Source organism: Agelaius tricolor, unplaced genomic scaffold (genome assembly GCF_023055355.1).
Source record: "Agelaius tricolor isolate 1412-34295 unplaced genomic scaffold, bAgeTri1.0.p SCAF_3, whole genome shotgun sequence".
NCBI classification, from domain to species: domain Eukaryota; kingdom Metazoa; phylum Chordata; class Aves; order Passeriformes; family Icteridae; genus Agelaius; species Agelaius tricolor.
In genome coordinates this window covers 36,264,340-36,280,830 of record NW_027269263.1, presented here as the reverse complement: position 1 = coordinate 36,280,830, position 16,491 = coordinate 36,264,340, and the positions used below count along the sequence as shown (strand labels likewise).

The 16,491-nt window shown below is 38.9% G+C and overlaps 1 protein-coding gene across 18 annotated transcripts in view; it reads right to left on the bottom strand.

Moving 5' to 3' along the window:
- The window catches only part of GRIP1 (glutamate receptor interacting protein 1), a 307,466-nt gene that overhangs the window by 22,593 nt on the left and 268,382 nt on the right, over nt 1-16,491 (bottom strand). For all 18 annotated transcript variants that reach the window (XR_011678613.1, XR_011678614.1, XM_071423476.1 and 15 more), the window contains 5 exons: nt 13,665-13,851; nt 12,205-12,350; nt 11,090-11,170; nt 3,555-3,624; nt 3,158-3,303 (listed from right to left, as the gene is read on the bottom strand). Coding sequence is in view for 16 of the 18 variants with exons in the window: in XM_071423476.1 (XP_071279577.1) it covers nt 3,158-3,303; nt 3,555-3,624; nt 11,090-11,170; nt 12,205-12,350; nt 13,665-13,851 (630 nt within the window). In the remaining 2 variants the exon portion in view is untranslated. The remainder of the gene's footprint in view (nt 1-3,157; nt 3,304-3,554; nt 3,625-11,089; nt 11,171-12,204; nt 12,351-13,664; nt 13,852-16,491) is intronic.

Here is a 16,491-nt window from a genome sequence, read left to right as displayed (position 1 = left end):
AATAGGCATTGCACCAACAAGATATGTGCCTGCATTTATACAATGCTCTTTACATATTATTAAAAAAATCCTAACCACAGAAGAAGAGCAATCAACTGCAGCATCTTTGAGTTGTGAAGTAATATTTTAAAATCTAAAATGACAGAGTTCTCCTCAAAATAACAAATGCTTTCTAGCTCATGTTCTGATATTGGAATTCAGCCAGGGCAACTGGTCTGGTGGACAAATTCTCTTAGATCTGTGGGTAATGACATTTTAAGCAGTTCAGTGAATGTGGAAAATGTCTAGGATGCACATTCCATAAATATTACTGAAACTAAAACAACTTAGAAAATTCAAATGTTATAATTCCTGTTCCTGTAGATAGAAAAGCTTAGAAAGGGAAAAAAAACCCTCCAAACCAACATCACTAGAAAAGGCTCAAAGAGTTGCCTCCTTCTACTACTGAACGTGGTACTTTAGGCAGAACTGCAGGAACACTAATACATTTGAAGCTACTTAAGTTTCTTCCCAATTTTCAGAAAATTTAGATTTCCAGCCCCCCACCTTCTCCTTCTATTTCCTCCTTGCTATCCACCTACAGAAAAAGCTACACACAGAGACACAAAGGAGAGAAGAATCAGTGGTGTTCATTCAGCAAAGAATACAGGGGTTTTGTGCCTACCTGGGGCATTGCCATCAGTGTTGTGGCACAGTTCACATCAACTGCACTTTGTTTGCCATGCTCTTTCCAGAAGCACCCAGCTCCCCAGATGTCACTGGAAGCCCCTGTGGCTCACAGTGGGCTGGCATGCAAGCTGCCACTGCACAGCAGAACAGGGGCAGCTTTGCTTGCTTAAAGCATTTATGGAACAACCACAAATCCCCTGGGGTCAAATGCTGGCACTGTTCATCCAGATGTGGCATGGACATGGTACAAGGCTTCAACTGAAAGGTGGAAAGTAACACCAAGCTAGCTGAATATGTAATAGCCAGCACTTGCTAACAAGTGACACAACATTAACATTTCTCTGCTATAAACACAAAGTGAATAAAAAGTTACTAACAATCAGCAGCCCTTCCACATGAGACCTGGAAGAGAGAGGTCTCAGTGAATGACTGGAAAGAAGATGAACGACTGGAAAGAAGACTGGTCCATTATGTCTGTTTTCTGGTTAGCTGTAGGTCAGACAATTATTGGCAGAATGTTATGCTGAGCAGAATGTTGGAGCTATCCAAGAAAAGGACATACACGTGGCCTGAATTCACCAGGAGGCCAGTTCTGCCATGTGAAAGCAAAGAATGGTAATATTCAAGAAAGGTAGCTAGCCATTAAGATTAGGATTTAAGATTGTCCTCAGTTTGGGAAGCTGGCAAGAAGAAAAGGAAAAATTGCTGGAAACATACCTCCATCGGGGGAGAAGATATAACTGAAGTACTATGGTTATGGGTCTCATCTTTTTGAGATTTTCCATCTTTTGTTGTGATGCAATTCTTGTGGCTAATTCTTGGAAACCACATTTAATGAAAGTAGGTCCTCTGTGCTGCAGTGCCTCTGCTCTGCCCAGCGGCCTCTTGCTCATCAGAACAACATCAGAGCAATACAGTGACAAGGGCAAGGAGCAGCAGGATCTGGGGAGCCCCTGACATGCCTCACCCTGCTGTGGCCTAAGCTGCACGGTGGCTCAGAGGAACACAGTCAGAAACCCCCACTCCCTGCCTCCCCTTCCTCAAAAAAACATACAGTGAGAAGTAAAAAGTAAGTAAATTAATGGCAAACACAAAAAGAATTATTTTAACTGAGATATACTTTTTATTACATCTTTCCTACTGTTATACCACTAAATATTTTTTCTTTAACATTTGAGGAGACACTCACTCATTTTAAATTTCAAAGTACCTGAAATCTGCTATAAATACTTTCATTTACGCTTTGACACTTAGTCAACTCTTACAAGAATAATTTGTACAAAGAATTTTTTTAGTAGGTTTCTGAGTAGCTGTCCAGTTACACTTGAATCTGTTCAGTTACACCAGTCATGTCTGGATAAAACATTGTAGTTGTGTGAGAATCTTGATATAGATACATATCAAGCAATGAGAGTGTGTAAAAGGAAACTGTGGTATAAGAATCCCACTGATACTAAAACCTGTACCAGATACCATGGTGTGCAATACCTAAGAGAGCAAAGATCTTATTTTCCATGAGTGGAGACCAAAATCCCCATTTCAATTACAGCAACAATTTGCACAAGGTACTAAATGCAGCTGCCTTTGCTTTGTACTATAATACTGAGAAGATACTTGGTTTGCTTTCAAAATCATTTAGGAGGAGGAAAGAAAAAGGAAAAGTGTCTTCTAGTGCAATTCTAAACAGCACTTCAACAGCTGCACTGAATTTCAAATACTAAAGTGTGGCAGGTTGTGCCTTTTTACTGTGAGAAGCTCTTTTTGTAAAGAGCTGAAGAGAAGTGAATCTCCAGTTTGTGCTTTCGTGTAACACTGTAATACAAACACCAGCAGTAATAGTAGTTATAACTGTCTTACTTCCTTTGCCCTACAGTGCATAACAGAACTCACTTTATAATCTCCAGGTAGAAATTCTGCTCTCATGGAATCCAGAGTGGGGAAGACACAAGACTATTAATAGGGGTAGGTGCAGAAAATTATGGCAGGTCCATTATTCCATTGGGCTGATCAGACATGGCAGCCATCAGATATGCAGCACAGTGTGAAAAGTACTACTTACCTTTGAGCATGTGAACAGTCATACCAAAGTCAAATTTTTGAGTTTATGGACAAAGCACACACTACACCACTTCGCTGGAGAACTGAAGCCTAAGGACACATGCTCTGCTAACCATGATTCCAATTTTAAAAGCAGAGAAAATCCCAATATGCTGGTAAGAAACAGATCAACTTTATATGGCCGCACCTGAGGGCCAATTGTCTTTTCAGTAAACTGAAGACCTAATTTTGCAGTGCAAGCAATATAGCCAGTGAGAAAATTCAACACTTTATGTACCATTAAAATTCTTTTTAGGTGACATTTTCTGATTATCATTAGCATAAACCAGACATGTTCAGAAAAAAACATTTCACTAAAATGGAAAATAAATCCCCTATGCTCTAGAAATCCTGAAAATCCACACCAATCTGCAATAGCCATTGCTAATACCGGAATTATCTTCGTCCTTGCGGATCTTTAGCTTGACAAGGTCCTCGCAGTGCTGGAGGATCTGGACAGCATCTTCCATTGAGCAGTTGTCCAGTCGAATATTATCTATTGCCAGCAACTTATCACCCAGTTCCAGTGTCCCAGTCCTGCAAACAAGCAGACATGAAACTCAAGTAACATTAAAAGAAAAGTATCTAAACATTATTATAGAAACAAGATGGATTTCTAGGACAATTATTTATTAATATACCTTCTATTTTCTAACTTTTCACAAAAGTTTTATTAAAATATAGTGCAGCCTCTTCACAGTCTCTTAAAAGCTCTCTCTGTTTAATTTGAATTTGGCTGGTTACACACATAAACAGATTTTTATTGGGAGCTTTTTTGGGAGTCTTACCTGTGAGCAACACTTCCTTTCTTGATATCAGAAATAACCAGAGGGTCCCCTGGTTTTCTGCTTGATGGAGCTGTAATAAAGAATATATACAGGCATTTGGTTTTGTTTCTAGATAATGCAGATGGACTAATTTTGACCACAAACCAATACTTCATACACATTCTTTACCTGTATTATGTTCCTCCCCTACCCTTAAATTATCTGAACTTCAGGTAAAAACTAACACCAGCAGCATATTGGCAAGACTGGATACTCCTCAAAGATTAGAAAATTTCAGAATTGCAGTGACAGGTACAAAAGGAACTTAGCCTGATATGTCTGAATTCTGGGTTAGACCAGGACGGAGCCATGTGAAGACACCCCCAGTACAGCTCCAGTGATCTATCACAAAGATCTGCACAGCTGTAACACATAAGGAAGACTTTCTGTCATTACAATCTTTCAGGGCAACTACTAATGGTGATCTTTTGCCAGAATAACTCCTGTAATACCATATCCCTGTCCAACAGAGCTGCTCTGGCAAAATATCTAGAGTGGGCTAGTCCACATTCTTTCCATGCACTTGTGTCCCATCCAGTGCCTAAGGCAGAGGTATGAAGGTAAGGTGTCCTGGGTGAGAAGGAGGAATCCACTTCCAATAAAGGAGATGCTGTGGACAGTGGCCACACACCCCACTGGGCTGATACACTATTAGCATGTTTGCACAGGTGTAGCTTACAGCACACCAATGTTTGCTTCATGTAACTCACTGCTTCCTCTGAAGCAACCGGTACCTCTTTCTAAGAGAGTAACCTTGCCCCCCTGTACTGCTGCTGGACCTTAAGAATTGTGGACTTTTCCCAGCTTTTTACTGGGGATGCCTACTAGAAACTGCAATTCCAGTCAGTTTAGTAAAACTCCCACCACTCTCCTTGCACACTTATCTCTTTTTGGAAGGATCTGACATTAATGGTCAATTTTTCTGTCTCTCATGGTTAAAAACATGCTCTGCTCTTCAACACCTGGCAAAGCAATTCTTTACCAACTTGTGCAAAAGTATTTGACAAGTTTCCCTTGGTCAGGAAATTTGCTTTGCAATTTTGCTTGACCTTTAGCTGCCTAGGAAGCAGTTAAATACACCAGAGGAAGTCAACAGTGATCACTATCTACTTCCAGAGGACTGTTTCTTGAAGTGGCTTCGCTGAGTGCGTTGTTTTGGAGGGTTCATCCATTTGCTGACAAAAGACTGCACTGTAGATCTGATATGGCAAGCATCACCTTAGAATTTGAGGTGAGGAAGACATATTGTTAAACATCTGTGTGGCATATGCTGTCTACTTCTGGGAAGAATATCACCTACAGCTGCTCTTCCCTGGAGGTGTTCCATGTGGTGAACACAGACAGACTTTTGGGACTGCTAACAAAGAGTGTGCTGATAATAAAACATTGCCATGTGGTATAATGCTCTCAGCTCTCCTGAAAGCACTAATCAGTTTTGCACATTTAGTATTCTCCAACTGCCCCACACCATTTCTGCTCTGTGAACTGGGCCCCTGCATCCTTTCACAGAAGGTACCTTTCCAGCAGGCTCCCACGCCTGAACTGACAATCACCCAAAAACTGTCCTTGTTGGAGGATCACCTACAAAATCCTGATGTCAGTTACTTTAGCAGCTCATGAATCTTCTCTCTGATGCAAAATGACAGATCACCTACAGCAACCACATGGTAAATTAATAATGACATTTCCAACACAATATGCTAACAGGTCTTGTTAACCTTAGCTGCCCTGGCTGAGACAGCCTTTGAATGTCCAAAGGAACTGTTCAAGAACTGCTGAAGAGCCATATTTCAAATGCAATGTGAAAGTCCAGAAAACAGACATACAAGGACTTTGAAGAATTTTTAGAAATTTGTCTAAACCAGCATGCTTTCAGGAAATGATTATGTTGCAATTTAGAGAACAGTAATTCACTTTTTGCAAGATATGTTATTTTCGTAGATTGTTTCTCATACTTTCATGTCATGGGTCAAATACATTAAAAATCCATAATTTACTTGAATCCTTTGGATTTATTTTATCAATTAATATCTTGTTAAAATTTTAGAGTATCACTTTGGTGATTTTTTAATTCCATGTTTTTACCCTCTGGGTTGCCTTACTCTCAGGTTATAGGCTATCCACTGCAGACTAGGATTTTAGTTTTGAAATACTTTTCATGAAAGTGTCTTACAAAATTATCAGAACTAAGAAAACAGTCCATTATTTTGTAAAAAGAAGAGAGGAGGAACCAAAATGAGGGAAAGAGCAAAGCTCAAAGAGCAGAGCCACAAAGTACATGTGGATGCAAAGATTATGATGCTGTACACAAAGTTATCACCGTTTCAAACTGAGGAAGTGTGAACCAGCAGCATTTTAAGAGTTCTCCTGGGCTATTATTTGGTCTGGAGAATGAAAGCCTTTTTGTAGGCACCAAACAGCTCTGTGTAGAATGAATCCCCCCATGCTGAGCAGCAGATACACCACACTTCATTTTGGTATTGTTCAGTGCTCATGGCATACTTCCTACAAATTATTCAAGTTGTGTTGCAATCATGAATTTCCTCCTGAACTTTTGGACCTTTTTGCACATTACCACAGGCTAAGATTGTCTCCCAAACACTGGTGAACAAATGCTGTCTCCAGCAAGAAGATTGAGTACTACGCTGATTTTACAGATAAGCAAAAGAAACATAGAAAAATTTTGGTCAAAGTATGACAGTTTTCAGTGAGCAATTTGAGATATCCATGCCTTTATGTCTCACAATAGTTTGTAGAATATAAGAGCTTCTATGTCTGAAATACAACTACTGGCATTTTCAGCAACAGCTGCTGACAAGTAGCATTTCTGTAAGTGCAACCCCGTGATCTCAATACTTCTGCATAAAATCAAGCAGCCACCTGTGGAAAATCTCCACCCCCACTCCCAGAATGACTTGTCTCAGCACAAGTCTTTTGCAGAGAAAAGAAAAACCATCCTAATTTCTCCAGGGCAGCATTAAACACCTTGACCATGAGATTGCCTCCTTTGTCTTTCTGCAATCCTCCATCCCATTCATTAAGCAGCCTCCATCCCCTTTGTTACACACCACTGTTCCATCTCTCCCCAGAGAGCAGAGAAACCAGAGATCCAGAGGGAAAGCAGTCTTTGACCAGTTGACAGACCCACATCAATAATGCAAGCTTGAAGTGACACTGTACAGCTTCCAGTCTCCACTTCAGAATTATTTCTGGTTTTAAGAGGCTGTTAAAAGTAAAGCACCTTACCACTCACCCATGTCCAGCCTTCTTGTTCAAGTCCCAGCTGCCCCTAATGCTGATCACAGTTCAGTCTCTCCCCTCATTTGCTGCATCTCTGCTACAGCTTTCCACTTGCTTCCTCTCCTTGCCCCATTCTGCTTGTCCAATGAAGATCTCATCTTTTCTCCTCCCTGTTCCAGCTTAGTCTTGTTCAGCTTTTGCAGAGACCTTAGAGTCTGCATGAATAACTACAAGTGGACGGAAGAGTGCATGACGTTGTACAGGTACTAAATTTAGTGTTGCTCTTAAGCAAGTTGTTTGCTGTCTCTCTTTAAATTACTCTTTGATCTGGTCTCCACCCCAGGTCTCTCTACCCTATTCTACTACACTTACCCAGCCACTTGAAAGTAAGTTCAATGAAGAGTTATCAGTTCTGTGTATCAGCTGTTCCACTACATTTAAAAACACTCTCAAACAATGCTCCTTGCTTATTACATTGCTAACTCAAACAAAACCCCCCACAAAGTGACTACAACAGATTTTGGGTGGACATCTCACCCACCACCCAGACAAAACCCACTACTTTCAGCCTGACTTCAAACTTTGGAGTTTGATCAAGCTCTGAACAAACTGAACAAACAAAGGAAGATGCTCACGTGATGGAAAAATACTTTTTATACAAAGTCAGTCCATTTATCCACAATGCTGGTTTACAGCTACTAGACATTTTTAAGAATAGTGTGATTAATAAATAGATAAAGAAGCTTTTTAAAATTACACGGATGCAGCTCTTTTGTTCCTTAAGTATTGGTTCATGTGGAGCCGCTGAGAAATCCGTTGATATTTTTCTATCTTGAAAAGAATTACCTGTAATGCTTCAAAATTAAGTAGAGCTTGCCAGATGAAATCCCAAAATACACAGAAGCATGCTTTAGAAAATAAATTCTCATACTCAATGTATCTTTAGATATTTACAAAGCTTGTTTCCAATGAAATACAAAACCAATAAAGCTGACTATGGTATAGCTGCTAATCAAAGTAACTCAGAGAAACTGATGATAGTTTGGGTGAGATTCTGATATTCTTACCAGCTTTGCAGCTTCTTATTCCTTGAATAGTACCATTAGCTTCAGAGAGATTATTTATGAAGCAAGGTGCTGCAGTTCATTACTAGTAAGGATATCAGAATCTCACATAAGACAGAAAAAAAGAAAAGGAAAGGAAAAAAAAAAAAAAGCTGTTAACTACAATTACCAGAATCCACTAGTAAGTCATTTTACTGGACATCATTCAATGTTCTTGACAAAAAAAATAATTAGTCTATGATAAAGTAGCCACTTGCCTCAAAAACCTTTAAAAAAGGTTTTTGTCTTTGAAAAGAAAATCTATATTCATTACACGGTTTCAAGTCAATGTCAATGGCAAATAAATTGACACAGCTTTGAGTACTACTAGCACTACTTGTAAATGTTCCTTTTCTAGGGAATGATTCTGCTACAAAAGCATAATCACATGCACAGGAACACTCCTGTGTTTAATTTGGATGATATAATTTTAAGAACTGAGACCTTCTATTTGCTCTAATCGGGTAACTGGGTGTGAAACTAGTGATATGTGAAGCATTAAATATAAAGTCATGTATATTTGCAAAATATGAAAATATGAAATAAGGTCTATATTCAGTATTTATCATTGATAAAATTAGACAGATATTGCAGAGCTAAGGGACAAATGATAGGATGTCAGCAGCAGTCTGCCTTCATACACACATTGCAGTCCTAGCATTTGGACTTAGGCAAGACCACTATACTGGGAGATAACTGACATGCACTATCCAAAACTCAGAGCCCTGGATTAATATTAACAATGATGCTCATGAAACTTTCTTCTGTCCTGCTTTTAAGGGGACAGAAGGGGATGCTATCTAAGGGGATTTTTAATGTTTTCTGTTATTTTTCTCTTGAATTAATAAATCTGAAACTAAAGAAAGTCTCTTCTCCTATTACAAGTCTTGTTTTTCAAAGACCATGAATTATCTTATTTGTCTTTAGTTTTGTGTGTTACCTCAGATATGCCTTCAATAAAGCACCTGGTTGTAACTCCATGCAAGCACTCTTGGTGCTCATTAACATGGAAAACAATTTCAAGAAAGAGAAATAAATTCCTCTTCTAGGATCTCTGACTCCTAACAGCTGACCTAGAAGAACTCTTAAAAATAAAAAAAGGACTTAAAAATAGACAAATGCTCACATGCCAGCCCAAAGTGAAGTTGCACTTCCTCTCTGACAAAAACTGTCAGTCCTGTCTGTCAGATTAGATAATTTCCTTACTCTTATACAAATCCCAAACTAAATGGGGGATATGGAAAGTAAGAAAGGTGTTTCCCTGTAATGTTTTAATAGCACTTTCTCATTTACCATTAACTCCATTAACTTGAGAAGGAAGAGGATGAAACAGGTCTCTAGCCCTTTTAAGAGATCAAGCCCACAAGTGAATGAATCTGATCATCTCCATCCCCCCTGCTTAAGACATACCAACTCTGCCAAGTTTCCTTTAGTATTTGTTTCTTAAAAGAAATCATATGGCTTTCTGAAAATATCAGTAATCAATGGCACGCTAATGTGCTAAAGTGTCCTGACAGAAATTTGACAAAATGAATATAAAATGCTTGTATTCTTCAAATCATATTGCCTTATCTAGCAGTTAATTAGGTAAAACAGAGCAAAACACTGAAAAGCAAGCATGACATGCAGCAATTCAAGACTTCTACCAGTTATTAATATAAACCCTTTAAAACCATGTAAATAATTTATCCTAGATAAATTTTATATGAAGGAAATACTATCAATGAGATTATTATATATAAGAGATAATTTAATTTAAATATAAAGATACTGCAGTATATTCACAAGAGCAGAGAGCTAAGAGCAACCACATGTTACTCTGATTATATAAAGCACTAATTTTATAAAGCATTAATTTTTTGGAATTAAATTCCAGATCAGTAAGGCATGCAAAGTTTGAAAGAGGAGTCCTAAAACCTAAATTCCAAGAACATTAGCTTTCCATTAAAAGTTTATTCCTACAGACAAAAAAAGGAGATGTCTGCATTTCCAAAAAACAACACAAATCAAATTACTAGTAAGACCATATTTTTTCAACAACCTTACAAACCTTTATCAATCTTAAGAATAACATTTAAATGGAACAGCCTCGCTCCTGGTTTTATCATTTCTCAGTATTTTCATTTGCACAGATACATGTAGACCTACAATTTTGCTTCAAATATCACATCACATGTTACAGAGTCTAACAGTATCACATTCATTCAAGTGTGCAACACAAACAAATGGGCCTGCAGTGTCTCTCATTTGTTCCTGAGATGTAATCCTAAGCACTGAGATCCCTGCTGTACTTCTGATTAACCATATTCCACTGTGCTGGTAAAAGCCTCGAGAATACAAAGCACAATCTTCCCCCAAGACACATGAAAAACTCTAAAGGAAGACTAATAGCCTAAGAAAGGCCACAGCCATAAAAGAATGTTAATTCTGATGACACCAGATTCTGCAGTGTCAAGCCCATTAACTTTGATATGGATTGTTTTTCCTTCCCTCAAGAGCTGAATTCAGTATGCTGGAGTTCATCGGGTCAAAATCCAGTTCTAACACATTGTTTTACTCTCTCCTCACAAAATAAATATAGGAACACTTAATTTCAAACCACAGCAACAAATACTTTTTGAGAAACAGATTGATGCAGGCTCCTGTGACTTTCTTCAGCAATCTCCGCAATCCCCAGTGAAAGGGGATTTTGCTGTGACTCACACACTCAGGACTGCCAACAAGTTCTAGAGACTGAGGATGTACCTGTGTTCTGAAGTAGAAAATAACCTAGGTATGTGGATCCTCATGTCTGTGAGACCCTTCAGTGGGGTTCTGTTCAGGCTATAAACTTCCCAGCTATGGAAATACTTTTGCATGGACCTAATTCTGCTGATTTCTTTCTTTTTTTTTAATAAATAACTTTAATCGGAGTTAAATATGTGAAGGAGTAAGTCAAACATTAGATTTAGCAAACTTCTGGCTTTGTTAACTACTTGAAGGGGAGTATAAATACATTACAGAACAGTATTTCGAAAGAGAAAAAGCAGTAAAAGAAGCTGGAAAAAGGAAAAATAAGTTTATACCAAAAGAAATGTTAGTTTGTAGCTCAAAGATCTACTATCTGCAGATTATCCCATAAATGTGGTCTGAAAAATAAGCCCTTGTACTTACAACTTATGGTGATGCCAAGTTCCACATTATGCTTCTTTGGTAGTTTCACATGAAATGTTCCACTGCTTGGTATAACTGATTCTATAAAAAATATTTAAAATGTTAGATAATTTATAAGGCACAGCAATTCCATGAGCATGGAACTATGCATGAGTATTGCATCAACTATATAAGTTGATGAAATCACACCAGAGTCACAAGGCAGGGATAAAACACAGGTGCTAAAATGAAGGAGCTATGATTTATAACTCTACTGGTAATTTCACGGTTACTCAATTTTTTTTAAGCTTTAACTGAATTTGTAGAGATTGCACGGGCCAGCAGCCAGCTGAGACTGCAGGTTTTTAGCTCATATGCAAGTTCTGTGAGCACACGGGAAAATTTCACTGCTGGCAGACAGCTTTTAATTAAAAGGACAGGAGATTGAGTCATAAGGATTTCTGACCTTTGCTGCTGCAGGACTAGCACTTATTTTTAACTGTCCACTAAGGTAACTGCCATGGGTTTAACATCTAGTGGGAAGAAAATGATTCCAGTGGTGCACACACATAATGTGTACTTGATATACACAGTTTGTGATTTCAGGGGTATATTCTGTATGCTTAAACACATTACAGAATAAATGAATGCCATTAGTAATAATACTCACCAGAAAAACTAACAAAGATTCTTCTGGCCATTGATAATTAATTTTCTATTATTTTCTTTAGAGATACTGTGAGTGAAACACCTCCAGAGTTTTTTTGTTTATCCACCCTTTTTAATACTTTTCTGTCTTGCAAAACATTTCATTATTTGGCCTGTAGAGGATTTGTCTCTGTTTAGCAGAACATTTCTATCTCAGGCCAGAAAAATGTCTGGAAATAACTCAGAGGAGAGACAGTCACCAGATCTTACAACAGGACCTGTCATTTCTATTTGCTTTCCAAAATAGACTGCAGGGCTGTGTGAAATGAGAAAGCTGTACAAGAAACCACGTTTCAAATAAGTCACTTGAAAACTGAGTGGTGTAGATGTGAGAAGAAAACCTCTACCTCAGATTCCTAACACTTGCAATGTACTTGGGATTTATTCCTTCATTTTTCTTGCAAGACAGAATAACAGGACATTCATACCTGCAACATCAAATTCTATTTCCAAAGTGACCTTGTTGGTGATAGAGGAGTCTCTGAGCAGTTGATTAGCCTCATCAAATGTGCTGTCTTCTGTTGGGACACCATTTATTGACACTATTCTGTCTCCTATTTGCAGCACCCCACACCTTGGTACAAAACAATACAAAACAATCATCAGATGTACATGTTACCAGCAGTATCACAGAATCACAGAATCATTTAGGTGGGGAAAACGCTTTAAGACCACTGAGCCCTACCATTAACCCAGCACTGAGAAGTCCACCCTTTCTGTGTTGATTTCCCATATTTACATGTCTTTTAAATACCACCAGGAATTGAGTCTGAACTTCTTCCCTGGGCAGTCTGTTCCAGTCCTTGACAACCTTTTTCACTGAAGAAATTTTTCCTAATATTCAATCTAAACCTACCCTGGCACAACTTGAGGCCATTTCCTCTTGTCCTGCTGTGTGTTATCTGGGAGAAGAGACCAATCCCCAGCTGGCTACATCCTGTTCTCAGATAGTTGTGGCGAGCTATACGGCTCCCCTGGAGCCTCCTTTCCTCCAGATTAAACACCCACAGCTCCCTCAGCTGTTCCTTGTTAGAGCTGTTCTTCATCTCCTTCACTGGCTCCACTGCCCTTCTCTGCACCTCAATGTCTTTCATATAAAGAGGGGCCCAGAACTGAACACAGCACCAGTGCCAAGGACAGGGACATGATCACTGCCCTGGTTTGGCTGGCCACACAGTTTCTGATATGACCCACCTGATCAAACACCTTCAACCAGACCTTGAAGGATAATTATGGCATAGCAGCTCACCAAGCTACCTAGGCACAGAAGCTGCTGCCCCTTTGCACCACAACACTATCTAGCACTCCCAGTATGGGCTGTGTCCTCTAGGTGCTGGGACCCAGGAAGAGGGGTCTTCATGCTTCCATCCCACCCATGGACATCATCTGTGCCTCTGACCCTGGGCTGCAGGTGAAATGGCAGCTGGTGCTTGTCTGTGCAGCTGCTATCATTCTCATGACATGATTAAATACATATATAAGCATAAAAATTTAATTGAAATAATTACTAAGTCAAAATTCTGGTACTCCTCAAGATTTGATTCTGTACCAAAACTGAAAAGAGCTGGATATAGCTTTCGCCCTAGCATGCTCAATTATCACTATTTTGACTTCACTGATTTTATTCTTTTTTTTTGGTTTTGTTTTGCATGAATATAGCTTCCAGTCTCCTTCTGGAGGACTCTGTATGATTAGAACACCGGTGCTTGTCATTCTTTTATAGCTGACCAAGTGCATGAAACACCATTGTCAGAACAGAGAGTGTATTACTTGCCCCACTCCAGTGAGCAAGGCCCTGCGATTTGTCACAAACTGAAAGAGAGCAAGAAGCCCAAAGCCCCCGAGGAGCGCCCATGGAATGCACTCAGCAGTCAGTTCCAGAGCTCACCTTTCCGCCGGACTGTCAGCCTCAATGTAGGAAATGAGAGGTGGAGAGGACAAGGTCTCAGTAGCAAACACGCTACCCTGGAGCTGTATCCCAAACCCCACTATGGGGTCAGCTGTCAGCACCACCTCTGTGGTTTCTGTGTGGACGACCTGCCCAGCCAAACCAACAGTGCTAGAGGCTAAAGACACTATAAAACAGAGCAGACCAGGAGGAAAGACATTCATACACAGCAGAAGTTTCATTGCTTTTTGAGAAAATTGTTCTTTACAATAAATCTAGTCAATGAAATGTCTCTTTAGAAGTCAATTTAGGCTAGAGTTTATAAATTATGTATAAACAGTTATGGCATATAAGATAATAGAAAACATCTGGTTGTATGCTGGAATGCAAAAAGGTAATTCTTGTTCTGAGTAAAATAAATGTGTTTGATATCCCCATTCCAAAAATCTCAGGACATCCTTGAATTCTGTTTGCATTAGGTTGGAGGCATGGATAAGCAGAACTTCAACAGGAACTAAGGCAATTGGAGGCACAAGCCCAGCTGTTATTCAGGCAGATTCCTCTTTTGTACATCTCACAGCCATTCACTGTAGCTAGCAACAAAGCACATGAATCAGGCTTGCTTGCAAGCAGTAAGGATGCCTTCTTCTTGTACATGTTTACCATAAGTCAGCAATTTGTCAGAGTAACTGGGTAATGTAAGGAAGTTGAACAAACTGCCCTGTTTTGCCAACCAGTGTATCTCACAATCAAGGGATTGTGAGAAAAAAGGTTCTGTGGGGTCTCTCAAAGCCACTGAGGGACCCTTCTATGAGAAACTCAGGCTTTACTCACACTTTTTCTGAAAGGCTGCAGTACAGATCAAGACAAAAACAACACTGAGATTCAATACAATTACCTGTAAAAGGAGGGACTGCACCTTTGCCTCCCTGACCACTGTCTAAACGCCTATTGTATTATGGTTTGAATTCCCCCAGGGACAAACTATTGCCTTTCATGTCATGCACATGTCTGCTAAGAATTAGGTAAAATTTCATAGATTACTTGAGGTATAGGTTACTTGTGGATTTTTTTTTCTCTTAGATGCGGGGGAAAAAAATGTTGACATTATAGACAGTATTAGCACAACTGTAAAAAGATGTCAGAGGTTATATAAGTATTTCCACATACTATGGGGCTGCAAGCATTGGCCTTTTGCTCTATATACTGTTAGTATAAATCTGATTGATGTGGCACAGCTGGCAATGACAGATCTTTGCAAAATTTTCACTTGCCAAAAAGCTCACAATTTTCTGCTTTCTCCCAGCAAAGCCCCTTCCCACTCTAAAACTGTCTCTTCCAAATAACTGAATTCTTCCTCATATCTTGTTTTAAGTTTTCTTTCTAAGAATTGTGCATAATTTCAGATACTCAATAGCTTCCTTCTTACTCTTTCTTTTATCTGCACTCAATAAGATATGCTTATATACAAAGACAAATACTAAAAATCTGTTCTTAGAAACTTCCATCAGCTTTAGCATTTACTGCATCTGAGAAATAGGTTTCTCCAGCCCTCACTGCTGCAAAGGCTAAAATATAATGAAACCAAATAAATTAATATAATACCTAGGACACCTTCTAGAAACATCTTAATTTAGGGCAAAGGAAAGTTCAATTTTCCCTTTCTTAAAGGTCATATAACAATTACTTGTTAACTTCATCTCTATCTCCCATCGCTTATGTCTCTATTCCCTCCGTGAAGCAGGTATCTTGACTCTGTAACCTTCTTACTCTTTTTATAATGTCCTACTAAATATCTCATAAAATTTATTTCAACTTTCAGTTGAAATAAAGTAAAGACAGTAAAAGTTTTAATTCACATTGGGAAATTAAGTCAGTATCTGTGGGATTTAAAACTCACTCTGATAACCATTTTGATGATGTCAACACTTAAGTATGATAATTAGGAACTCCTTCCACTCCAAAAGAAAAGGAAAGAGAAACAGGAACAAAAAGAAAAACCCCTCAGAGATGAAAATTATCCTTTCTTAATCATGTAACAATAGCTATCTCCTAAGACTCTAAATGCCACAGGTACCCAAAATGTAAAATGTCACAGGTACCAAAACCCATGACTTAGAGCATGTTGGGGTTTGTAACTCAACAGTAACTGCAGCAAGAAACAGTGACATTTTTTGGCTCCTTGATGGATTAGAATTTTCAGGCCAGGAAGCAGCGCTGTTGATTTTAAAAGGGGACATGGATGTATTTGTATTTCCAGTGAACACTGCTTGCTATTGCTAGGGGTATGTTCCAGCATACTTGTATAGCTCTCATCTAACTCTTAGCAACATTCCTGGGGGCTAGTTTGCTATATGCTCTGCAGTTATGTAAATCATGATCATGAATTTGAAAATTATGCACTTTTATGCCCACAGTTATACAAGAAGCAGAATAAGATGCACTTCAAGGTGCATCTATGGATTATTATGCCTCCAGTCTCCCACTCTGACCTACAAGCAATTGAAAAATGTTTGCAATTCCTCCTGATAGCTGTTGAGAAAAGAGCACCTGCGCATGTCTAAAACCCTCTTGAACATCTACCACATATGCAATCCTGGTAAAGTAAATTGGTATAAATTCTGGCTCGTTTCCAACCACTAATAGGGACCTAATGCAAAATACTTCAGGATTTAAACTTTAATGAAATAATAATCTAAGTGTTTCCACAATGAATCCCACACCTTAAACAAACAATCATACAAACAAACAAACAAAAGCAGAAGAAGAATAAAACCTGAAAACAAGTGGCAAAAAAAAGCTTGTGGCGGCAGGGCATGCCCTCAAT